The sequence below is a fragment of the Balaenoptera borealis genome (assembly GCF_965194805.1).
Source record: "Balaenoptera borealis genome assembly, chromosome: 13".
NCBI classification, from domain to species: Eukaryota; Metazoa; Chordata; class Mammalia; order Artiodactyla; family Balaenopteridae; genus Balaenoptera; species Balaenoptera borealis.
In genome coordinates this window covers 18,168,000-18,195,206 of record NC_138870.1, presented here as the reverse complement: position 1 = coordinate 18,195,206, position 27,207 = coordinate 18,168,000, and the positions used below count along the sequence as shown (strand labels likewise).

Sequence of the window (27,207 nt, the reverse complement as noted above, 5' to 3'; positions counted from 1 at the left end):
TTAAGTGATTGAGTATGGCTATGTTCCAATAAAATAAATTACAAAAACAGGTGGCAGGCCACATTTGGCCGGCATGCATAGTTTGTTGAACCCCTGTTCTATACTATCCATCCAATGACGAGTCTCTTCATCTTATAGTAGAGGGATAGCCATACAAAATGCTTACCAGCATGGTAAGATGGTATTTAGGCCAGACCTTAGGGTTTAATGAGTTATCTCCCAACAGTTGCCACATCTTCCAATGTGAGAAGAAACAGAACTCTCTGGTCCACACTACAGAAATCTTTACAGTGGACTTATTAACAAATAACACTATCTCCATTGTTGCAAATTTGGGATGAGGATTTGAGGGAAAGCAAACTCTACTTTTCAGAGTTGAAAGGAGGTTTCTCAGTTTTCTCTGGGGAGTGGGACTTATCAATGCTATCAGAATCCAAGGTGACTTTCTGGGGGTGATCTACAAACTCTGTATACACATTCTTTGCCAGTGTATTTATACATTTGAAGCTGTTTGAAAACAAAAGTAAGCTGTCTTCTACCAGCCATTCAGACACTGTTTTAGGATAGCTTTGTGGAGCTTTGAGGCTCTTTGGACGTTTTTTTTTTTTTCATCCTATTTTTTAGAGTGCATAACAAGATCACTTTTTGCAGTGAGGCAGCTCTGTCTTATCTGTAAAAAAGAAAACAAATCCCACAATAAAAGGGTAGCCAAAATATCTTCATTGCCTGCTTTGCTAATTCGTCTGCCCACCTAGAGATTTTATTTGGCAACTTACGGGACCAATGTCTTCAACATGATACCGACCACACTGGATTTTCATCCGCAGAGAAAGGACCGGGTGACTTGCTTCGTGAACAATGTAGTGAATTGGTCTAGTGTTCTTCTCTAGTGGATTCCCCAGCAAAGTGCTGAGGAGGCCGGGGAGGCCGCGCGCCCCCCGGAAGTGTGGGTACAACATGTCATGTGGAAAGATTGTACTGAAAGTTAAGAAATCACATTCAGTATTGGGAGCGGAGCCAGGGTGATGGCAACGGCATCAAGGACTCTGTTTCACCAGTGCTGAGGAGGGGTAATGACCTTGGGTAGATACTTACTCAAAAAAGAGATATTGTTTCTTAATTTAAAAAAAGGTGGCTGATAGAGACAAGCAAAAGAAGACTATGTTTATGACCAAGGGGCAATTATTAGTGTTTTGAAAACCCTTTCTCTATGGTTATTTAAGTCCATTTGTTGTACAATCACAGTTATTTTTGAGTATGTTGGGCAAGACCATCTAAGTTAGGGGAAAATTACTTTGCTTAAAAACTTACCAGGGGGGGCTTCCCTGGTGGCGCAGTGGTTGAGAATCTGCCTGCCAATGCAGGGGACACGGGTTCGAGCCCTGGTCTGGGAGGATCCCACATGCCGCGGAGCAGCTGGGTCCGTGAGCCACAACTACTGAGTCTGTGCGTCTGGAGCCTGTGCTCTGCAACAAGAGAGGCCGTGATAGTGAGAGGCCCGCGCACCGCGATGAAGAGTGGCCCCCGCTCGCCGCAACTAGAGAAAGCCCTCGCACAGAAACGAAGACCCAACACAGCCATAAATTAATTAATTAATTAATTAATTAAAAAAAAACTTACCAGAATAGTTAAGGTCCTGGAGAAAATAATCCTGATAAATAAATAAAGCCCTAGCTACTGGGGGTCCTTGACAGGGAGTTGTCACAGAATTTTCTAAACATTTCCCTACAACACCTCCATCAGGGAATCCTTCCGGTTGTCTCCCAAACATTCTGAAGATGTGTAGACCCCTGCATGGCTGCTACCACCGCCCTTATCCAAGACACTGAAGGTCTCGGGCCTGGAGTGCCACAACAGCCGTCTGGCCCCACTCTTGCTTCCTGTGCGTAGCCCTTTCTCTAGGCTGTGGACAAATCGACCTTTTAGAGGCACAAATTTGATCGAGTCATTTCTCACATCCTCCGATGGTTTCCCATTTCCGACAGGAGGCAGTCCTATCTCCTGGCCGCGCAGACAGCACTGGGCGAGGCCTGTCTCTGCTCAGTGCCCTGGCCTCCTCCCACCCACTCCTTTCCCCCGTGGTCAGAGCTCACCCTGCTCCCACTACCTCAGTCTCCTTGCCAGCCTTCAAATGCACCCTGCTCGCTGCCTTCCACCCTAGGGCTTTTGTGCTTGCTGTTCTGGCGTGCCTGGAGGGCTCTGTCTTACATCTTTACCCAGTTGCTCATCTGGATCTCTGAATTTAAGCTCAGGCATTACTTCTTCAAGGGCTCTCCCAGACAATTCCCCCAAACAGAGGCCTCGGGACACTCTCAACCCCATCCCTCTGTTTGCTTCTCTTCATGGCTTTTATACCCTCCAAAAATTACCTTGGGAAACCGTTCCATAAAACCTTTGGATGATCCTGCCAGGAGATGGAGGAGTAGAGATGGGAGGTAGGCCGGGGGTGAGGATAAGGGGTTGGTTCAGGCAGGGGAAAGGGGTGTCTTGGGACATTGGCAATGGGATTATGTTTTCTTTTGAGAAAAGTTAAGATACATAAACTCTTCTTATTTTTTCATAAGTGTAGTTCTCCAAGGCTTTGAACACTCTAGGAGATAATTTATACAGATTGCAACAAAAGAAGGAAAAAGAACACGCAATTCTCTGCAACGTTATTTTAATGCTCTTTCCCACCTGTTTGCTAACTTAATGTCAGCTCTTGAGAGGCAGTGGAGTGCTGGGTTCTGAGGCCTGGCTGCTGGGTTTAAACCCCTGCTCTTCTGTCTCCCAGCCATCTGATCTGGAGGACATTAAAGCCTGCCTGTGCCCCAGCGACCTGACGAATTTGTTGAGAGGATTAAATGAGTTAATACACTTCGGAGAATGGCCTGTAGCACATAATGGACAGTCAGTAAATGTTAACTATCATTATTACCAGACAATAGAAAACAACCCTGCCTCTTGGGGCTTCTTAAGAGAAATGAAACACTGGAATTTCCATTTCCACTGTGGATGAGGTCACCGGAGGGATCAGAGCACTTCCTGCCCCACTGCCTCCCACTTTTGAAGCAGCTCCCAGATTTTGTCCACAGAGCTGCAGGATGGGCAAATATTTTTGTGTCCATCCTTTCCCCAGGCTACTTACACACCTGAAAACAATGACTGAAATCTCACCTTCGGAGGCTGAGGAGCAGTACAAGTAATATCTGAGAATTACTAAATATTATTTGGGTAGGAAAAAATGTTCTAACTGATTTGGTTGCTAAATATTCACATACACACACACTATACACAATTTACACTTTTAAAAATATACTTATTAAATAGGCCTAGTAAAGGGAAAAGAGCTCCTCTTAATATTATTATGTTGACTTGCTTATTTTCTTCTTTCCTTTAAGCAGAGCTAACAAAGTAGAAATTTAAACTACTTTGCTTATTTTTATATCCTTAGTACCTAGAATAGCATTCAACCTAGAATAGGCACTCAACAAATATTTGTTGCAAGAAAGAACTAAAATCTCAGCAATTCTTTGTGGTCAGTGCTATAATTATCCCATAGCATAGATGAAAAGACTGAGGCTAATGAACTTGTCCAAGATCGCAACTCATCAGTGCTGGAGCTGGGTCCAGCTGGTGCTTTTAAGCATCCCAAAGCGTTTGTATTATGTCTCCCCGTTTAACATATCAATCCAAACTATGTTCTGCCCTTCATCTCAAATTCCACCTGAATATGACCACCTCAGCACCCGACACAGTCCCTAATATTTCACTCATCCAATTCAGCTAGCAAGTTACTGATAGAATAATTGGCAAATGTTGGTTTTCTCACATCAGTCTACTGTTGAAAAATGTTGGTGGCACCCTGTAGAAATGAATGTTCCTGTCTACAGCAATTCTGTGCTTCCAAGTTTATTCCTGTTTGGATATCATCTTTTCTTACGTTTTCCAGCCACACAGGAAACTGAACTCATGCTCAATGGATTAGCCTCTTACTTTACTGAATGAGTAAACCAGTAAGTAATTCTTTGATTTACAAAAGACTTGTTAAAGCACAAAAGTAAAAACTGAGGGTCAGCTAGCTAAGTAAACATGAACTCATTAACTGAGTTCTCCTGTAGTCTCTGAACATGATGTCATAGTCAGAGCCCTGGCCACATAAGGGTTAACTGTTAAGAAAAAAGAAAACAAGAGAGTAAGGAGGAGCCTCTGGTTCCAACTGACTAATCTTTTCTCTAACCTGTTTTATGCAACCCTCAGAACCGCAGAAACTTTACCGAAGGATTAAAACTTATGTAAAACAGAGATCCTTTTATTTCCAACTCTGATTCTCTGGAGAGCAAGAAGCTCCAGCTCAAATGTGTGCAGAGCTTTATTCATATTGGTTACTCAATACGTAATTTTTAAAAATCTGATGATCTTACAGTATAGAGGCAGCAATGAATGAAGATGATGGTGAATGCTAAGGTAAAAGGAGTTCATTTATTTGGGTTGTTGTAGGTTGCAATTCAGTCACTTCTGCTTGGAAAAAATATAAGGTAGGCTTAATATTGGGAAATATAAGGCTCCTTGGGTTTTCTAATTACCTTATTTATAATTTCCTGATAGTGACAATTCTATTTAATGCAGGATCGTGTAATAGTAACACTATTACTTGTTCACAGGTAAGCATGTGGAAATATACTTAGATTTTTTTCTAATATGTAGTTACCAGTGGTTTGGAATATTTGAAGTGAGTCTAAATGATCCAAACAATGTTTCCTTCCTGCTTTTTCCAAGGTCTGAAAATTCCACCTTTGTTTATCCAGTTCCTCCAAGTCCATCCTTCAAGTTTTGATCAAGCCCCATGTTCTCTATATACCTCTCTCCCTCCCCTGAAATCCTAGAGCTTTAGCGGTCTATACCACACACACACACACACACACACACACACACACACACACACACTTCACTGGCATTTTCTTTCAAAATTCAAAAATGAGAAAGTTATTTTTTTTAAAGCCAAATAACAGAAAAGTGTAAAAAGACAAAATCAACTTGGTGCATATCCTTTTACATTTCTTCCTATGCTCATGTAAAAAATATACAGAATGTGTATAATTGTATGTATTTATATACATATGCTCCCCATTACTCTTATTCACATGAATAGGATCATCATTATATACATGACTTGACTTTTTACTGTATTCATTTAAACTGTGTACTCTGGATATTCCTGTGGGTCAGCACATGTATCTCAATCATTCTTGGCCTATTTTTTCTTAGAAATATGTCTATTTCTATAGAATAGATTTCCAAAAGTGAAATTGCAGAAACAATATGTGTTGCAATTCACAACCCTACCATTTCTCTACCCCATTCCATTGAATGTTAAAATCTTTTAGATTTTGTTAATTTATTATATGAAAAAAATGAAGGTATTGTGTTGTTCTGAATTGCATTTGCTTGTCTACTAGTGAGACTTAGTATCTTTTACAAAAGCTTTTTATAAAATTTTTTACCCATGTTTATCTTTTCTTATCAATCTGTAGAAGTTCTTTTTTTACATTAAAGATATAACCCCCTGCTTCTTATATATATTTCAAACATTTCCTCCATCTTTCTCTCTCTCTCTCCCTCTTTTAAACCTTATTTATGGTATTAGTCGCCTTTGTGCCTTTGTATAATTTGTATTTTGATGAAGTCAGCTTTGCAATTTTTTTCCATTATAGTTTCTTAGGTTTTTTTTTTTTTTTGTATTTTTGAAGAAGTTTTTCCCAATCCTAACATCTTTCTACTTTTTAAAAAAAATTTTTTTTACATTAAAATCTTTAATCTATTGCTTTTTAAATTTTAAACATGATATTTAGACAGGGTTAGCACTCTATTTTCTTTTCCAGTAGAGAGTAAATTATGGTATCAATATCATTTGGTAAATAAACGCTATTTTTCTTGAAATACTATTATTAAAGTATATATCGAATATTACCTTTTCATTTTTACTGGCTCTAGGAATGGACTCAGTTTTGTACCAGTGACCTGTTTGCCTGTTTTTTTGGCTTATGATGTGCTGTTTTAATCAGACTAGTGTTACAGAAGGTTTTAGCATCTCCTGTAGCAGGTGCCTACCATCCTTTTCAATTTCAGGGCAGGGCGGGGGCCGTCTTTCTCTCAACCTCAAGCCTAGAGAGCATGGCTTTAAGAAGTTTGCTCCGAGTGTTTTATATTTGTCCTCTGCAGTTTGGAGGACACAGGGGACTGGTGTCGGGCTCCTGCTTAAGAAGTGTAAAAGGCAAAAGGCTGTGAGCGGATCCGCCTGCCAGGAGGTGGAAAGAAGAGAGGGCTACATTTAAAAAGGCCCCAGTCAAAGGCGGGTCAACCAGAGCTTGTTTGGGGCTGGCTTAGATCTGGACTGATTGGATTATATGGAACGTTGATGAGACCTCAGTAGAAAGAGACTAAACTTGTAGGCTGCACATCAAAATTTGAAGGAGAAATTGTGCCTGACTAGTCAGGGAAGGTGCATTTACCCTGCCAAGGACACTGCAGGTGAGAGATGGTGAATGGAGGGTGGGATCGATCGCCCAACACCCGCGATAGTGACCCGCAGAGTGTCAGTTTTAAATATCCGTCCTGGCCAAAGGAGGCAAGGATGACATTTCCGGTCTCATTAACTCCTCCCATACACGTTTCAACTCTGCAGGAGACAGAAGCAGCCTTGTTCTACTGTGGGGGAAGAGATGGGTGTGTGGGCGTGGGGAGAAGACGGCAGAAGGCGATAGAAAACAGAAACAACCTGGACCTTTCTCCCAACGGCAGCATTTGAACAGGTTGTAGTGGAAGGAAAGAAGCCTGAATTTAAGTGAAGTTCCAAGTGAACAAGATAGTAATACGGAACTGAGCCTTTTTATGGGACTGAACATGCCCAGAGGGCTTTAAATTTTTTTTCCTTTGAAAGTTAACAGAAAGTAGCATGACCTGTCTCAGATTTCACTTAGTGTCAGGAAGAGAACTGGCCCAGTGAAATGAAATTTGATAGGCAGTGGAGGGGAGAAGACTAAGGTTATTTTCTGCTATCACCATGTAAATCCCATTTGTTCAAGGCACTTGCAGTTGCAATCTGTTTCTAATACAAATATTGTTTGGGAGCACAACAGTGGCTTATTTCAATTTTCAACTCTTTTTTCGATAACACCTCCTTTTCAGGAAACGATGGCCTTCTCCTTAGAAAGACTCCCGGATACTGTTGCTAGCTTTTCTACTTAAATATTTTCTACAGATACTTAGTATTTGCCTTTTAACCCAACAGATTTAGCTTTAGAGGCATGTCATCAATTCCATAGGATGAAAATTGGTAAGGACGGTCAAAGCACAGGAGTCAAATTTGGGCCACTCTGTAACAGGAGATTTTTTCAGTAGAATTTATTATTGACAGTAAGGATGATCATAATTTCAGACATGTGTATAGCATTTTAAATCTTCAAAATAGCCATTTTTTTCCTTATAAATCAGGAAATAAATAGGATTACATGTCCCGTATTTGAAATGAAGAGAGTAGAAATTGTCTTAGGAATTACTGAATACAGATACTTAGAGGCAGGATGAGGACAAAATGAAACTCAGGCTTGACAACTTGAGTTGTTCGGTTACTTTGTAAGCAATAGAGGCAGCAGGAGCTACCAATTACTGCAACTTACAATATGTCAGGCTCTCCGACTGGCACTTTACATCAATTATCTCATTTTTTATTATATGCCAGGTGGAAGTCTAATCTTTTTAGGGCCCAGCGAGAGATTTACATATCTCCTATTTAGTTGGTTCTAGGAAGCCTAAGGAGATTTACCTAGATGGTCCCTTGGCAGTTTCTGAAGCTTCAGAGATATTTAGGTCACTTGGATTTCAATGTTAGAATTAATTCAGATGTGGCAGTAGCAGCTTGGGTGTTTCAATTGTCATCCAAATATACAATGTAAGTGACAGTGCAGGAATAGTATGGGAGAATGTAGACTGGATTCTACATTGGCTTGGTTCATAAGTTCCTGTTCTTTATGCTGTAAATCTTGTTGTTAAAACCCATGCTAGGTGAGGCCAGTTGGTAGGACTACCTATATGAATTCCGATATTTATTCAGAATAAGTAAATTCAGAAATGTCAGAAATATACACTTGAGTATATCTTTGAACCTGCTCTTCTATCTTTTGTCATATTTACATGGCAGAATAAGTTGTTTATATATGTAAGGAAGAGGGCAGAGGGTAAACTCGATTTGAAGTGTCTGTTTTCCAGTTGGGACACTGATCATTTGCTAGATTGGATCTTAGCCTGGTAATGTCTCACTGTATCCGGAAATTATGGTCACATTTGTGGATTTTCTAAGGTTAAATTAAGTTTTAAATATATATTCCTAGAAAAGGCTAGAAAGAAATGTGTGTAGGTGGCAATAATACCTAAGCTTTTCTGGGGCAAATTTCCAGATGAAAACGTATAGTAAAATGTAACTATTGATTATAACTATTTTTTATACAGGGAAACATTATCTCCGAATGCCTTCCTGTATTATAGATGGGAAAACAATTTACCTCAGATGACTGGTCACAGAGACCAAGCTCATTTTTGGTGGTAAAGCAGTGCATTATCCATTTCAGGTGATTTAGCTCCTAAATTCAAAAATACCAAAAGGACAACATATACTAGAGATATATGAGATTTAAAAGATTTTAAGGAGCCTCAGCACGTCATGTCTTAAGATAACCACATTTAAGCATACGTTAGATTGTTGTATTATGGTGTTTACAATGATAAAGTGCAAAAGGGTCTTTTCTACGTGTGAATACACTCTAGAAGACCAATCCTACACTTGCAGATTTTAACAGTTGTAGCTATTAGACTTTCCTAACGTCTTGACCTGGGTTTACTTTTATCTTATTTTTTACTCAGAAGTCTTAGAATCAAGGTGAGGCCAAATGTGAAGTAGTGAAGTAGTATAATTTTTTTTTAATGCCTCATGCTTTGGTCATGCCATATCCTAGAATTTAATTAATAATAATCACAGCTAATATTTGCTGAATGTGGTAGAGACAGGTATAATTATATTCTAAGTGCTTTTCATGAACTATATCTATCCTCATATCTCTGCCAAGAATGAGGGAATTGAGGCTAAAAGAAGTTAAGAGATGTATACAGTGTTTTGAAAAAGAGCTGTGATCCTAACAAAGGTCGGTCAGCCTGATTCCAAAAACCCTGCCCTTCCTACTATACCAGTGGCCTTACATAGTAGTTTTCAGCGTCCTGTTGACTTTTTGCTCTTCAACATCACAATAGGGAATTTTTTAAAAGCTTAATTTTACTTTAATATTATGACATTTGAACACATTTAAACAATCTCTCCTGGTACAGACAGATACTAATCCTAAACTCAAATTCAAATAAAGCTCCAGAAACTGAGTTTGAATTTCTAGGAACTCAAAGGGTTTGGTTCTGTTTCATAGCTTCTTTTATTTTCCGTGTCCTTTCTGCAGCAGGGGTTCTGGAACAGGAGAGTTCCTAAGGATCCAATACTGTCTGAGGAAGCCTGAGGACATTTCAGAGAAACAAATGGTTTCCATTGTCTTGTTCTTTTCTCTGTTTTGTCCTGCTAGCATTCTCTACCTTGTCGACCCAGGTTAACATTTAAGATTTTTATAACCAAAGTAGAATTGGTGCTTTAAATCCTGCTCAGGCCTAGCTAGCTGTTTGCAGGCAAATGGTTGCAGACGTATGTAGATCCCAAAGCCCAAACACAGAAATTGTAAGCTAATCAAGACTCCTTTATGCCTTTTCCCTCCCTGCTCCTTCTCCTTTTTCTTTTCCTTACAGCTCACCTTGCCTCTTCCCTTATCATTTTTCATGTCTGCAGCTGCCTATCCCATTCTCCTAGGCCTTTGTTCTCAGCTGGCTGTTAAGTAACTTCTTCTAGGGAAATAGCGATAGTGATTAAGGATTTCCCTGTCAAGAGGGATTTATTTGTCTTTTAATGAGGGACTCTTGAAGTAAAAAGTTTTCAAAATGCAAAAGAATGAATTTCAAATTGTAGAAAGTTTGGGAGGTTAATTTGGGATAGGAGTTCTGCTCCAGACTGGTAGCTTGTTTAAATAATTCACATTTTGAAAGTAGAAGTATGTATTCAATAAAGGAAGTGAATTATTGTAAACCAGAATACACTTTTATTACAGTTGTAGTTGGGACCACAGCCTCCTAGCCTTCATGTAAGCTCACACTAATTATTTCATCATTTCAGTTACATAGACCCCCTGTTCACATGTTTATAGGATAATCAGCGCATTATGCCTATGAAGATGAAGAAGAGTTTTTTTCATCTAAAAATCTCCAAATTTTAATTAAGTTAAAACAGTCGTGATAGTTTTTTCTTTGTTAATTCAAATATGGTTGATTTACAATATTGTGTTAGTTTCAGGTGTATGGCAAAGTGATTCAGTTTTATATATATATTTATTATATAGTTACATATATATATTTTTTTCAGATTATCTTCCATTATAGGTGATTACAACATATGGAATATATTTCCCTGTACTCTACCATAAATCCTTGGTGCTTAAGAAGAGATTTTTAAAAGTTTAAGTCTACAATTTTTTAAAAATTTGTTTATTTTATTTATTTTTATTTTTGGCTGCGTTGTGTCTTCATTGCTGTGCGCGGGCTTTCTCTAGTTGCGGCAAGTGGGGGCTACTCTTCGTTGTGGTGCACGGGCTTCTCATTGCAGTGGCTTCTCTTGTTGCAGAGCACGGGCTCTAGGCGCACGAGCTTCAATAGTTGTGGCGCGCAGGCTCAGTAGTTGTGGCTTGCGGGCTTAGTTGCTCCGCGGCATGTGGGATCTTCCCGGACCAGGGCTCAAACCGTGTCCCCTGCATTGGCAGGCGGATTCTTAACCACTGCGCCACCAGGGAAGCCCTACAATTTTTTGACAAACTTAATTTTCCTTTTTATAATGCCTGTCCATGATTTCAATTTAAAAAATACTGAATTTATTAATATAGAGTTTGTTATATAGGTGGTAACATTTCCAGCTACTTAAATTCTATCCTTTTAGAAATTTTAGAATTTGCTCTCACTTGTAATCTACTTGCAGCACACGTAAACTCTACCAGATGTGCTGTTTCTATATTGTCTGCTATTTCCTTTTTAGGATTTGTGTGCCACTTCTTACTGATCATAACTGTTGTTCCAAATAGCAAGGAATGTTCCCACAGGGAAGAAAGAGGATGGATTTCTAGAACCTGCATCTTGTATGGTTCTGTCAAATTTTCGTAATTCTAGATGCAATTGTGCAGAACAAGTGTCTTGCGTCATTGGTCATTGGAGCAGGAAAGGTAACCGGTGATACAAATCCTATTTAGGATTTAGGTAGATTATTCTCATTATCCTATTTCTGTTTTTGTTTCTTTGAACCTTTCCCTACATCGTTTTGTGCCCACTTTTATTACCCACCTTTATCTCCCACCCCACTCCCCCGCTTTTTAAATCCTTCTGGTTTGCTATTAATAACAAAAGTACCCACTGTGATACCATATCATTCTTTTGTTTGTGTGCAGTTATCATGGCTATAATAGTTACCACTGACTGAACCCCAAAATTGTGCCACATACTTTGCGTATTTCATTCCTAGTCTTTAATAAAACCTTACAATTATTATCTTTGTTTTACAAAGGGAGTGTAAGAAGTCACACTCTATCAACTTCATCACTGTGTGGTATCAGAACTTTATATTAAAGTTTACTCATTCATTTGCTTGTTCATTATTCATGGAACACACTCATTCAGCCAGTATTTATTGAGTACCTGTTATGTGCAAGGACTGGATTTAAATATTGTGGGGATTACAGAAGTAACTCACATACGCTTGTCCTAGATTTCAGGCTAGATGAGGAAATAATACCTGTGCATACATAACCAAAATACAAGGTAAACCTGTAAACTTCTTCAAGGTATGCTCTAAACCCCAGCCACTAAAATAGTATCATATACCAACGTGAGCTCAATGGACATTTGTTGAGTGACTGAGTGAATGTTTCAATGAACTGATACCGGCAGAGTAATACAGATAAAAGTCTATGTAAATTCAGAGGAGAGGCTCCTTGGAGCCTGTGGCATTTGAACAGAACCCGGGTGTAGACTCCCAGAGGGTGAGGGGAGAATATCGAAAGGTGAGCAAATTCTGTGAGCAAGGGTGTGGAGGTGGGCGAGTGTGAGGTGTGAATTGTAATCTGAAGTTCCGTGGGAAGGACCTTCATGGACTGGCTACTAGATTTGGGCTTATTCACTTGGCAGAATTTTCATTCAACCATAAAAGAAAATTTTCTTAGTTGTATACAGAACAAAGAAATGAGTCTCAATAGAAAAGTCAATATGTTAAGAGGTTGGAATTAACAGATACACACTACCATATACAAAATAGATAACCAACAAGGACCTACTGTATAGCACAGGGAACTCTACTCAATATTTTATAATAACCTGTAAGAGAAAAAAATCTGAAAAAGAATATATATATATACAAAATTGAATGCCCGTGCACCACAACTACTGAGCCTGTGCTCTAGAGCCCGCGTGCCATAACTACTGAACCCCGCGTGCCTAGAGCCCGTGCTCCGCAACAAGAGAAGCCGCAGAAATGAGAAGCCCGCGCACCACAAGGAAGAGCAGCCCCCGCTCGCCGCAACTAGAGAAAGCCTGCACGCAGCAACGAAGACCCAACGCAGCCAAAAAAAAAAAAAAAAAAAAATTGAATCACTGTGCTGTACACCTGAAACTAGCGCGACATTGCAAATCAACTATACTTCAATTAAAAAAAAAAAAGAAAAGTCATTATGAAAATCTCAGCTGGATTAGGGAGAGGGGATAAAGATAAGCTACAAGTAATCTTTCAGTATTGGAAATTTTTAATAAGCGTATTAGATTTTTCAAACTTTCTTTCAGTTGAAACCTTAAAATACAAAATAAAGTAAGACAAAGCTATCTGATACTGGGTAAAGATTGTTATCCTCAAAAGCAAACAAGTTCTTTGTATTCTGAACACATATTTCTTGCCCCATTATTCTTTTGCCTGACCTGTTTGTCCAGTTCTCAGGCAAACTGCTTTGGCAGAGTCCTACACAAAATAAGCCACAGTGGAAGTAGGAAAAAAAGATTTTTTGTTGGACATGAAGTAGAGAAATTGCCTGGGCTTTGGAGTCTGATAAACCTTGGTTCCAGTCTTGGAATGACCCTTATTAACTGTGTGATCTTGGACAAGTCAGCTCATTTTCTTTTCCAGATACTATCGTTTATTTTGACAGATGTGGCTTGTTAGGAGAAGGCAAAGAAATTCCTGTCATTCTTTTTTTAAAAATATTTATTTATAATATTTATTTATTTATTTGGCCGTGCTGGGTCCTAACTGCGGCATGCAGGATCTTCGTTGCAGCATGCGGGATCTTCGTTTTGGCATGTGGGCTCTAGTTCCCTGACCAGGGATCGAACCCAGGCCCCCTGCATTGGGAGCATGGCGTCTTAGCCACTGGACCACCACAGGTGGTCCACCACCTGTCATTCTTATCTATTCTTACAGAATGAAAGTTTTGTATCAGCTCATTTTTTTATTCCTTAGTTTCTATCAGTAACTTGTATAACGATACCTGCCTGATGGAGTTTTGTGATGATTAGCAATACAATATATATAAAGCGCATGTAGATGGTACTTAGAAAATAATGACTTTTCCCCCATCCTAATTCTGTCCTGATTTCTTGTTTTCCTCACAATGTTGTGAAAGGAAGATAAGAGATTTTACAGATGCCTTGGATTGGGGGAAGTGGTATAACATAGTGGCTAAAAGCACAGTTCTGGTACCCACACCCCCAAAATTAGTGTGTAAACTCCATGAGGACAGGGGATTTTGTCTGTCTGATTTACTGAGGCACTTTACAGAGTGTCTGCCATATATTAGGTGCTAAGCAAACATATGGAATGGTGAATAATTGGGTTAATATCTTGGCTCCACCATGGGACTTGGTTTGTATTTGGTACAAACTGAGGCAGAAGAAGGTGAAGTGATTTGCCCAAGGTCAAACAACCTCAGTTTCTTCATCTGTAAGATAGAGAATAATAATAGTATTTTTACTGAGCTATAATTGGCATACAACATTAAACTGGTTTCAAGTTTCACAACATAATGATTCGATACATGTGTATATTAGGAAAGATGACCACCATAAGTCTAGCTGACATCCATCACCATACATGGTTACAAATTATTTACTTGTGATGAGAAATTTTAAAGTCTACTCTCTTATCAACTTTCAAATATACAATACATTATTATTAACTATAGTTAATTACATCCCCAAGGCTTTATAGTTGGAAATAACAGTATTCATTTCACAGGGTTTTATGAGGAGTAAATACATGTGAATGAGTTTAAAATAGCATCTGGCACATAGTGAGCCTGCCATAAATGAAGCTGTAAGTGGGGAGGCAGTGGGGCTTAGCAATTAATGGGTACCAATTACATCATACCAAGTACAAGCTGAGATAGATAAACAGATAGGGACATTCAGAGGTAGGGTAGAGTCTCTGTTATTAAAAAAACATATTAACTGCTCCCTCAAGCACCTTTCTGACCTCTACAGTGGGCAGGTACCGCCCCCTTACAAAGTGTGATCCAATGCCACGTCAGAGGGAGAAAGTGGAAGCTTCCTCTACAAGGAAAAAAGGAAGGAAACAGCATTTATTGCAGGGCAGATTTGCAGCCAAAGTCTTAGCTATTTTCATCCCTGACACGATCTCATTTCATCCTCACTGCCTACCTCTGAGTTATTATTCTTTTCATGTCACACATGAAGAGACAGAGGTTCAGAGTAGTCACCCAAGTCTATGTGACTCCGGGCTACACGGTCCTCCTACCACATGGCACTAATGAGGATATACCTTCATTAGCTGTCCCGTACTTCCCCTGAGGGGCTTTGCTGTGGAACAAATGCAAATCTCCCATCTTCGGCTGCATGGTGAACAGCAGTAAAATGGTGGTTCCCTCGTCTGAGAAAGAGAAGGATTTTCTACCCATGTCCCAGGAGAAATGTATATATCTTATCTTTTCTAAGGCATAAAAAAGACTTTGGATCAATAATAATACATCAAAACTCAAATCTCTGGTCCATACTGTTGTTCATTTCTTTTCACTTCATAAGCATTTCTACACTGTCATCACGAAGAAATAGGAGGTTTGAAATTATCAGAGATGCTATTGACACCACCTATACAATGAAGAAGAGGTGAAGAATTTGATTGCAATTTCTAAAGAAGCTACCGTTGTTTACTTCAACCCAGCACAGGTGTATTTCATGTCATTAGTAGATGCCCAGAAGTAGAATGGGCCTTGGAAGCACAATGAAATTTTCCACCAGATCTTGTTACTCAGTGATTTCTTTAGCAGCCAAAAAAAAAAAAAAAAAAAAAAGTCACTCTATTATAAAGGATTCCTCCCTAGGTATAATAAGAAAAACATTAGCTGCTATATGCTATATGACTAGCTGTCACAGCATAATTTAATTTTCTAAGAAATTACTGAGAGTTGTCCTAATTCCAGACAATATAAAGTGTGACAATTTTTATAACCTTAAGGATACTAATTGCAAGGCAAATGATATAGCTATTTTAACTTATTCACATGTAGCCTTACAGAAAAACATCTGGCTGTTAATATGTAAACTCTAAGCTCCTATTTGGCTCCTAAATTGATAAACCTACTCAGCACGAATACTTAATCCATTTCTCTCCTGACTGCCCAGAACTCTCAAGTTTGATTGTCATGTCTGAGCATCATAGATAAATCTCTAATGTGTTCTGTGTCTTTATTTCTTCTGTTGGAAATTCCACAGAACTCTGACTCACTGTGTTCTTCGATATCTCAATGTGCACTGTTAATAAATGTTTCAAAGCAGAGACTTTTCAGTCAGTGGAAATATTGTCCAAATAATGTAGGTTAAAGAGCAGCATGGAGATGAATGGCCAATGCATATTACTATGTTTTCACAAAAATGATCAAAAATTTAAAATTTCCAAAGTTTTAGCAATAGGCAGAGATTTGAATTTTGTTTATGATATTTGGTCATGAATGAAATGTATGTTATAAATCAATAATAAGGGGGAAGGAACATATGCTAGCATATGTAATTTTTCAAATGAAAGAGCACTTTTCTTTCAATAAATTGAGAAAAATAATAAATTTTTATTTATTAATAAATAATAAATAATAAATTGCTCCTGTCCCACTTCACCAGAAAAACTATTTTTAATGGAATTTACTCAATCTTACTTGTTATGAAAATTTAGAATTTTTATTTTAATAATTATTTTATGGAATTTAATATTTCATTGTGTAATACTATGTTTAGTTTATTTGGAGGCGGAATTCATTTCCCAAAGGGTTTAGTAACTCAAATCAAGAAAACCATAATTAATATGTTCTGGTATGATGAAGATACATTCCATAGCAATTTATCAATTATTTTTAGTTACGTGGTAAAACTCCCCTGGGATAAAATGATAGTACTTGCTTCTTCCATAAGTTGTATGATATGCTTAGAAAGCACAATTGTGTAATCCAGGGGTCCCCAAACCCCCCAACCCGGGCCGCACAGCAGGAAGTGAGCGGCAGGCAAGTGAGCAAAGCTTTATCTGCCGCTCCCCATTGCTCCCCATCACTCACATTACCGCCTGAACCGTTCCACCCACCGAATCCATGGAAAAATTGTCTTCCACGAAACCAGTCCCTGGTGGCAAAAAGGTTGGGGATGGCTGGCTTAATCCATTGTCAACCAAAAGATGCTGGTGGTAAATAAATATCAAGTTATTTTCAGAAGATAAGAGCAGTTAAGCTCTATGCCAGCACAATATCAAGGACAGAAGATGGAAAATGCCCAAGTAGCCTAACTTTCTCCAGAATGTGTAGATAGGCTTAATCTTCTTGATTGTGAAGTAGGAAATTTGTGAAATGGAGAATGACTAAGTTTCAGTCTCTGCCCTTAGTTAGGAATCTAGCAATGCTGAAGAGAAATGTGTCAGTCACACAAATAATACAGCAATAATATAACATTATAATAGAGTATTTTAATATGAATAAAATAGTAATAATATGATACTATAATATCAGATTTCTTTTGAATCTAAAAGATACCTTCAAAGTGTGGTTAGAGCTCAGTGAGTGGAGAAATCATATTCACTAGGGCAATGATGAAAGATTCTTGACTTTGTCATTGAAAGATTTCAAAAGGCTGCACTGGGGGACATTCGTTCAATTTGGAGGGAATGGAGGGAAGAGTCAGAGCCTGGAAAATAAGAGAAAATGTGATGATATCAGTTAAACAGAAACAACTAAAAAAAGACTTTGGCAGAGTGTATGTATAAGAAATGAAATGATGTGGGGTAAAGCTGGAAAAGAGGATAGGGGTTACTTAATGGAGGGACTTGAATGATAGGCTAAAAAAACTGATGTATTTTTGTAGATAATAACAAGCCTTTGAAAATTTTTGCATAGAACAACTGATATAATAAGAAATGTGTATTTGGAAACTTATTCTGGTATCGATGTATAGAATGGCAGTAAATATTGGAGGTGGAAAACTATTTCAGCAGCCTGTTGCAGGGATCCTGGCTTGCACAAAGAAGGCTGGAGCTACTTTACTGGCAATGGGAGAAGGAAGAAGAGACATATCCTAGTAGCAAGGACATAGAGTACACATGTCCTGGTAACTAATTAGAATGTGGGGAGCAAGGAATTTGAGCGATCGGTGATAATTTCAAGATATCAAGGCTGAATTACTGTGGAAGAATGGTTATGCTGCTATTAGATATAGTAGAGTCAGGAGGAGAAGTAGGTTCATTAGGGAGGATGAAAATTTGACTTTGGTTATTTTGTTTTGGTAGGCTGTAGATAAAAAGTCACAAAAGTTTACTTCTTGGTGACACTCCATGTCCAAGACAGATCAGTAGGAGGATTCTTCTCCATGAAGTCACTCAGGGCCCCAGCCAGAGGGAAGCCTCACCAGCAACGGCTGCAGCAGAGTAGAGAAAGATTGAAATTTTTCACATAGGTTTTTTATCCTATTGTGTCAACCTAGATGTGACACACATCATTTCTGCTAATATTTCGTTGGCCAGAATGAGCCACATAGCACCACCTGAATGCAAGGGTCTGAGAACTACACTCCCTTGTATGCTCGGGAAGGAGAGGATGTCGATGGGCACTAATAATGTCTACTACAGATGCACTGAGTGTAAGGAAGATGGATTTTTCCATAGTTTTGGGTAGTGTGTATGTGAAAGGGAAAATAATGGGTAGAAAAAGAATACTTTCTCCTACATTATATGAAAAGCTCTCCCTGCACTCAGCCAAAGGAGCTTTAGACTCACAGGCTTTTCTACTGTTAACCAGAAGGTGTTATTTCATCTCAGCATAATATTACCAGGTAATGATATTCAGGCTTCAGAAAAGTAAGAGGCTTATTGCAGAATGTCCTCTCACAATGCTTAAAGAGAATTTCTAGAAGTGCTAAATGCAGTATTAATAAATAAATTCTTTGTTCTGATTCTGTATTGCAACATGATTGATATAAGAAGCACTTTTATTTCTAAATCTTCAATAAAATATAATTTGTAGCATGGACATAAATATTTGGAAGGTTACTCGAGAGTACTTATGATTTCAAGCACCACAGGCACAATGAGAAGAGTTGGGATAAACTTAGTCACCAAAACTTACTGTTGATATTTCCAGTTACATCAATAAAGAAAAACAAATCATTATTTTCACAAGGTATTTAATTATGAGGAGCCAGGGGAAGTATTTGGTACATAGGCAACCCTACCTTTGTATATTTAGATTCCTACTGGCCTACGAATACCAACTAAGGAAATAATGCTGAATTTGTTCAAATGTTTCACCTTGATAATAAATGTAATGAGTAAACTTTAGAATAACATCTACTCTTAATGTCTATTGTATCAATGTAATAGCCTCTTTCCTTCTCAAAAGTCTCCTGGTTGGAATAAGTGACATAGTAACCCTAACTCTATCCAACTCCTTAGCACCAGAGGTCATTAGGTTACTATACATTAATTCTTCTTGTTTTATATCTAGGAATTGTGTACTGCTGTATGCAATGTCCTTGAATATCATATGCGCTCATTAAAATCTCATTAACACTTGAAAGATAGATTGGGGAGTTGATACAGATGTGAGATGCAATAAAGTGTTAGTGTAGACTACTGTGAGAAAATTTTTAAATAAGTAAGTTTAAGAGATTGTAATTTAATTGTACCTTACTTTAAAATGTGCTCACATCCACTTTGAAAGAGGCTAACAATTGAACACCACAAATAGGAATTTATGTACTCATTTATTTCAGTATGCAATTCATGACATAAAATCACTCTAAATAACATCTTCTGTCTCTATACACTCCAAAAAACCCCAACAAACAAACAAACAAACAAAACAACAACAAAGTCTATAATTTGGTGATCTAAGGCATACTTCATAAAGGGAAATTTTAATGTAGCAATCAAGTCAATGAGTCGGATTCTCACTAAGATTGAGATGCTTCCTTTTTCTGTTTTCTTTTTTAAATAAAAGCTGAGTGCCTTTAGAAATGCATAATGCAGCATGATAGCAGTTTATATGAGTTAATGCTACTTCCGAAAATATGAAACTCAGAGTTAGGGAAAAGCAGATACCACATAAGAATCTGACTTAAAGCAAAACATTTCACTTCATGTTCAGTACTTCAGCTTCCTTCCAAGAAAAGGGTATCAAATACGGAACCTCTGCCAGAAATGTCCAGTTAATTAAATTATGAAAATAAGTTGCCATGGAGTACATAATTTCCAGAAGTCTATAGTCTTTTAAATGAAGACATAGTTAATAGGAACACAAATTGCTTTTTCAGTACCCTGTATAAGAATATGACTAAGATTTGCTGAAAGCCACTTAGAATAAAGGGCATATACATTTAATAAAAGCTCACTGAGGATAACTCCTAATGAAACCCTCAGGGACATTGTTTTTTAAATTTTTAAGTTACCTCTTAGTACCAGCAAGTACAACAAAAAACAGAATTAAACAAAAATATTTTGACTGAATCAGGAGAAGGCTTTAATTTATTGTTTTAAGCAGCATTTTATTTCATTTCAGAAATCTAATGCAAAAAGGGATTGCTTAACAAGTGTACTTAACAATTGCTGGTTTTCTAATGTTTATAATTAGAACTTTACTATTACTAGTTTACAATTTATCAAGTTTCCAGTAACCATTTTCTCCTTTGTTCTCAAACTCAGGTCATAAAGATACAGGCCAAAGTAATGACTTTTAAAAATGTTTTAAAAGTAAAAATCTACAGCCAAAATATTTCATTTTTAAAGACTGTCTTTTTATTATGGGATCTTAATTTGTATTAAATTTAAAACAATTCTTAACATGGCAATTTATACGTCCTGGCGACAAACATGGGACACAGACATTCATATATTCACTCCAGAAATGAAGAAGCCCTGTTAAAGTCTACAGCAAATCACTAGAGTATTTATACAATAAGAACTGTGAGGTGCACTGACCTCTAAAGGGAGTAAGTAATTCAGTGGTTCTCTCTTTAAAATCTCAACTGTATTCCTCTTGCCGTATGTATTGGATCCCACCTTGGTAGGTGAGAAAATGGTGCCAAGGTTGTTGCTGGACCAAACTAAAAAATTTTCCAGGCGTTGAGTTGCACAAGTGGCGGTGTTGCATTTCCGCTTTTCCATTTGACTACTGGTGACATCGAACAAATATGAAAGGTTAGAGACCTGGAGTCAGGATTGGGTACAGCTACTATGTATGTGACACCAAATATCTCATATTGATGAAACGTAGAGGAGACCTCTTCACATTAATAATTCAATGTTTTGATTTGCAAATATCTGGATGATTGACAGAGCTTTTGGACACCTTGAAGACGCAGCTTGGAAATCATATAGCAAACCCTCCATTATAGTCAGTGTTGAATTTCCCAGTGTGATCCTTTCTTTGGAAATTCAGAATATATTCAAGATAATATTAATAATGTCTTTGTCTTATATGCTTTTAAATACTGATTAATCTATTGCCCAATTTAAAAAAGGACTTAGAAAGTAAAATATATATGTAATCTGGAATATGTAGACTTAAAATAGATATACATTCACTTCCTGCATCTTTCCAATAATAATTAAGTAGTGTTAGTTAATTTTTGTTGCGTTTCCTGGGATCATTGAATTAGTAGTGTTAAGAGAAATGTCAGATATTATGAAGTCTCAAGGGAATCAATTTTATCACCTGTTCAGGCACTTTGACTATTGTAGTGTGGGAATTCTATTACTATTAGCATAAATAAGTGGAGATTACCATGTTCCTGCCACCTACTAGGTTCCTATGCATTCAACAATTTTAATGATAGAATTGGTTTAAATGTTAAAACAGAAAGTCTTTTTATGTCAATGGTATTAATATTCATCATATTCTTTCAGCAACCTGGAACAACTGCATAATAATATTATGGATAAGTCAGAAATGATAATTGTATATAATTTGTTTGAATTTTAACTTCTGTTTCTATTTACAGAATTTACATCAACTCTATATTTTTATACCATCTTTTGTTTTAATGTGCTCTCATAACAGTACTGGAAATAGACACAATTTTAACATTGCTTTTTGCTGGTTGTTAGGAGCACTAGGGAAATATTTTAGTTTTCAGCTCCACAGAAATCAAAATATTGGTTAACCTTACGTTAAGTGTAGAGTGGGAGAGAGATACAGGTATGAGGCTAAAATCTCAATATCCAGAAGCCAGTGGATATACATAATTTGAGGCAAAATTGCAATGGTTTTGATCTCAATGTGTTTATTTTGTATGGGGAGTACTTCATTAATAGTTTGTATAGAGATAGCCTAAGAGTAAATATTTTAAAAACGCAAGTGAAACTTTATGTTTTTACTCTCAGATCTTCTCCCACACAGAAAATTTTTCTTTCAGCATTAAATGACCTGGTGTCTGTTGCATGTGAGTGTATGTTGACAAACCAATTATTCAGGCAAAGGAAACCCACTTTGGGGCTGAATTACCTGGTTTGTATATCAGTTTTATTCATATTATCTATTTAATTATTTCTTTTGCATGTATAGTACACATGGCCAATGTGCATGTCCAAAGAATGATTTAATGCTTTAAAGGATTGAACCAGTAACTCATACACTGAGCATTCAATTCTAAAAGATGATAAACTTTTCCTGAAAAACAGCAGTAATTGGAATTTGACCCAAACACTTCAAACTGATAAATTTAAAGCAATAAAGGAAATATGGATCAAATTGAGACGGTTCAAAGGGATTTCTGGAGACTTCCCTGGTGGTGCAGTGGTTAAGAATCTGCCTGCCAATTCAGGGGACACGGGTTCAAGCCCTGGTCGGGGAAGATCCCACATGCCGCGGAGCGACTAAGCCCATGCACCACAACTACTGAGCCCGCGCACTGCAACTACTGAAGCCCACGTGCCTAGAGCCTGTGCTCCGCAACAAGAGAGGTCACTGCAATGAGAAGCCCGTGCACCGCAACGAAGAGTAGCCCCCACTTGCCGCAACTAGAGAAAGCCCGCGCGCAGCAATGAAGAACCAACGCAGCCAAAAATAAATAAATAAACAAACAAACAAATAAATAAATAAATAGATATATATATATAGTGAATCTATTTTTTAAAAAAGAAGGGATTTCTGTTCCAGGATATGTTTGGCAAATGCCTGGAGCAGAATGTGAAATACTCTATGTGTTAAATGTCTGATAATTGATAATTGATACGTCTGATAATTGGTCTCAAAGTCTGTAATAGGATTTAAAATTATTCTAACTAAAATATTACCTTCTTTGAGTTAGCTAAGAGGGCCATCATTCTACCGTAAAGAAAAACTAAGAGCTTTTATGTTTGTTGGTTTCATAGTTGCGGACCTGCTTTCCCAAACAGGACTTTTCATGTAAATATGGTAGTCAGGAATATGCAAGATTCCACCCATTAAGATGGAAAAAGTTGGCTGAAATGGTTAGTGAAAAGCACCATACTCCTACTTTCATGTGTTTTTTCCTCATTGACTACCAGGCAGACATGGCCTGCCAGCCTACCCACCAGCTAGTTAACAAATACTAGTTTAAAACTACTGACCACTTACACACATGCACACACACACGGAAATTCTTGGCTTTAAGAGAGTTTAAACAGTGATGTTGACTATAGGCCAAACGTTAACTCTTAAATTGTCTCTCTTTAAAAACATCTCAGTTTCAAGGGTTTTCAGTTTTTAATTTTTTGACCGCACTGCGTGGCTTGCAGGATCTCAGTTTCCCCACCAGGGATTGAGCCCTGGCCATGGCAGTGAAAGCTTGGAATCCTAACCAGTAAGCCACCAGGGAAGTCCCTCAAGAGTTTTTAAATGGATTCCTTATCCCAGGTCTTAATAGTTATCTGTGGAGGTGTGTGAGTTCCTATACGGGGCTCCTAGGAACTCCAGAATGAAACCCATGTAATTATACTTTTGGTTACCCTCTGATTATCTGCCAGGCAGATAGTTACTACTGAGTCTTAAAAAGTTGGTAGGCAAATGTGGGATCCTTTTGTCTCACTCATGAGTGTAAAGTAACATAACTATGTTTTGATATGGTTTGTAAAGTTTGTTACCTCTCAATTGAAAAAGATCTCGAGTGAGAGGATTGACTTTGTGAAAAAAATGACATTGAATAATAAATCTTCATCAGCTTTATTTTTTTAAAGGTGTTTAAAATTTGAGATGTTTCCTACATAGGCTTTCTCAGCTTTTTATGAGCTTTATAGAATATTACATGGTTGAACAGCTCAAGATATAAAATTCTTCCTCCCCCTTAAAAAAAAAATGACCAAACCATACTGATTCCAGGAAATTCAATTTCCTGAAAAAAATTTATGAATGTTTTATAAGTACGTCTAATAATAATTGAAAATAAGAGATTGTACGACTAGCATGAATATATAATTTGTTAATAAATAATGTTACATACTATTCTATTTCTGAGCAAAGTTCACCTCATAATAAACGAATATCCTTAAAAACATACTGGGTAAAAATACTTAGCAAATGAGTATATCTAATGAAAGAGAAGATCAAGATATAGACAGAAATACTAGGTAATATTGCTAATTTTCCTGTCATCATTCAATTGTTCTGCTAGTATACCAGAAACTTCATGGCAGTTTTAAAGTTATTTTTATCCAGGAGAAAACCAATTGAAAATTACAGTCAATTCTGAGAAGAACATCCTGTAAGCTAGATAAGCCCTGAAATGAAAAGAAAAAAATCTTTTGGTGATTCTTATTATTTATTATACATAGGTGCTTTAGAAATCTTTCCATATCACCAAAGACCTCCATCTCAACAAAAAACACTCGGAAGGAAAATAGAAAAGATGCTGATAATTCTATGAGAAGAGTTCTAATACGACTTAAAGCAAAGTCTCTTCAAAAATAACCTTATTCTCCTTGGTCTTTAAGAGAGTATAAATTCAGTTCTACAAAACTATATGGAATCAAAACCAATTTAGGCACAAATGAATCTCATTATATTATTTATGACATATGCATGAATTTGGACTTAAGGATCTTTTAAATGAATGGAGAATCACAGTTTTAAAGGCTTTTCATTTGAAAGTTGTAAATACTGCAAACGTTTTCACCCTACATAGGTTTTAGACTTCCTTAACATTACCATTCGAATGAAATGACACCTTTCAAAATAAGCTTTTTAAAAAAAAATCCTGATGCACATGCTACCTATTGAAAACATTTTCGGAGGTATTAATTTACATTTAGAGCATCTTGGAAGTAGTCTCATGAAAAATAATATTTTAATTATAATTCTCTTTCATTAACAGAACAGTTAACAATATAGAAAGAATCCCCCTAAGAACAAATGGCTTTTTAACTAGAGCTTCTAAATTTAACTTCTTAGCAAATTTAATTTGCCTCTTTATTATTTCTATATATTTAAATTTCCAGAAAAAGATGTAAAAGTTTTGGATATTGCCAGAGCTGAGAAAAAAAATCTATATAAACATACAGTAAAATTCCACCTCATATAACATATATGCTTTAAATTTCTCTAGTTTGTTTGCGAATCAGGTTAGTATAGCAGAAGTTACCACCTTTTGGGTTCTCTTGCTTCATGTTTTGGCTTTGCTCCTCTAAGTTTCAACAGCATATTTCTGACAAAACTGAAACTATCCATTCCTGTCTGTCAGAAGTTTCATCAGAGAGATTTATCAGACTGATGTTAGTCTTTAAAGAACACAGAATTTAAGGAACAGTTGAACAGCTTAATGTACTATTCTTTTTTTTCTCTATTTTGTATTTACTTTTTAAAATAATTAATTTGTTTTTTAACATCTTTATTGGAGTATAATCGCTTTACAATGGTGTGTTAGTTTCTGCTGTATAACAAAGTGAATCAGCTATACATATACATATATCCGCATATCCTCTCCCTCTTGTGTCTCCCTCCCACCCTCCCTATCCCACCCTCTTGGTGGTCACAAAGCACCAAGCTGATCTCCCTGTGCTATGTGGCTGCTTTCCACTAGTTATCTATTTTTAATGTACTATTCTTGAATATGATTTAGTCAGAAATCACATGGCACAAGGGTTGTTAATTACATAGCTGTATTTAATTCTAATTTTCTCATACTTTGCAAAGAAACCAGGATTTTAAAGTTACTAACCTTTCAATGGGTGTACCTTCCAGATGGTTTAATGCAACAAAGAGCTCAGCGAGAACTACTGGCAGCTTCCAGATGCCCATTGCTTCTCAAATTTTCTGAAAAGAATAATTCAGAATTGAAATCAAGAAATTTATTATAGTTCTGATTAATGGAATATTAAACTAGAGCTTACTTTAAAAAAATCTTTTTTAGAACATAATTTCCAAGGATCATACTTTTGATGTAGTCCCTTAACAATTTTCAAATATTTTCAAAATTTTCCCTTACCCAATTTCCTTCTTGAAACAATCTGGAAAATTAATATTATAGAACATTATCCCTTTAGCCTTTCTTTGAAATAAACCATATATTTAATCCCAAATTTGTTCTAATGCTAAATAAATAATACTATCCCAGCAACAGAAAATTCCTTACCTTTTAACGTCTCAGTGTCAGCAATATCAGAAAATACCTTTGTTAGCAAGGAAGCTTCATGAAAAACACCAAGCTTGCATCCACTGGAGCATTTACCCCCCCACTTGCTAACCAGTAATCCAGCTCTTATATACCCTTCACATCTTTCCCAGCTCTGACATCAGGCAGTTCAGAGAGACTCTGTCATTAATTTCCATCCCTATAGATAGAAAGTACCTCATAGACAGCAGAAGCAGATGGGTCATTATTACATTAACACATCAGTGAATGTTAACGTAGTAGATACAGAGTATCTTGGTGGAATTAATGGTGTGTCACACACAGCAGAAACTTGAATTTGCCATCTTTGTAAAGTACCAGAGTGGATTTTCAAGGATTAAAGAGAAGTTTCCAGTAAGGAATTGGTAAAAAGAAGTGATTAAGAATATCAACAATATGTTTATATGCAAAGAATGAAGCCAGGGACATTGAAGTGTCTACCTAAATTCAAATAATGCTAGAGGCTTAATTCCATGAACATTCAGTAGCAGATTGAGATATAAGGGCAAGGTACATAAAGAAAAGACACAGAAGAGAACTGGAGCCATTTATAATGAAGTGGGAAGAGGAGGGTTAAAGGCATAAAAACAATTTTCAACCCGTAAATTCATTTGTCATCATTTAAATAGAGACACAACTGTAGCCAAGCAGTTTTTTCACTGACTTTTTCTATTATCACATAGAAACATCACAATTATTTTGAAGGAAAAATTTATTTTTTATTTTTTCCAAATTGTTCTTTTTTCCCTGAATTTCTAAGTCATATTTAAGTTAATATTCTAAGTTATGACAGCTTAAGATCATATATAGCAGCTAAAACAAATTCCAACTGTCAGTGAAAATGTGCATGTCTGTATAATCTAGAAAAGGAGGAAGTTCTCCAAGTAAAATTTTAAGTTCTCTGACTTCATATATTTCTTTAAAGCTGAGTAATATAGTTTGAGGGTGTTTAGT

At 37.0% G+C, this 27,207-nt stretch overlaps 2 protein-coding genes across 4 annotated transcripts in view; one reads left to right on the top strand and one right to left on the bottom strand.

The window, feature by feature from the left end:
- The first annotated feature begins 2,127 nt into the window (after positions 1 to 2,127).
- SLCO1A2 (solute carrier organic anion transporter family member 1A2) overlaps positions 2,128 to 27,207 on the top strand; it is a 118,492-nt gene continuing 93,412 nt past the window's right edge. For 2 of the 3 annotated variants that reach the window (XM_082351981.1, XM_082351980.1), the window contains exon 1: positions 2,135 to 4,446. The gene's annotated coding sequence lies outside the window, so the exon portion shown is untranslated. Of the gene's footprint in view, positions 4,447 to 27,207 lie in introns of all 3 variants that reach the window. The other variant, XM_082351985.1, reaches the window with a different exon arrangement.
- On the bottom strand, positions 8,862 to 25,889 carry IAPP (islet amyloid polypeptide). Its single transcript, XM_082352039.1, has 2 exons — positions 25,797 to 25,889; positions 8,862 to 20,803 (listed from the first exon to the last, which is right to left on the bottom strand). The coding sequence occupies exons 1-2, from the start codon at positions 25,878 to 25,880 to the stop codon at positions 20,546 to 20,548; spliced, it is 342 nt and encodes a 113-aa protein (XP_082208165.1). The 5' UTR covers positions 25,881 to 25,889; the 3' UTR covers positions 8,862 to 20,545.

Excerpts from the sequence above, each read along its gene's own strand:
- IAPP (XM_082352039.1), bottom strand. The coding sequence starts at position 25,880 with ATGGGCATCTGGAAGCTGCCAGTAGTTCTCGCTGAGCTCTTTGTTGCA. Across the intron at positions 20,804-25,796 it reads GTACACCCATTGAAAGGTTA|ACCAGTAGTCAAATGGAAAA; the intron begins GTAACTTTAAAA and ends TTGTTCGATGTC.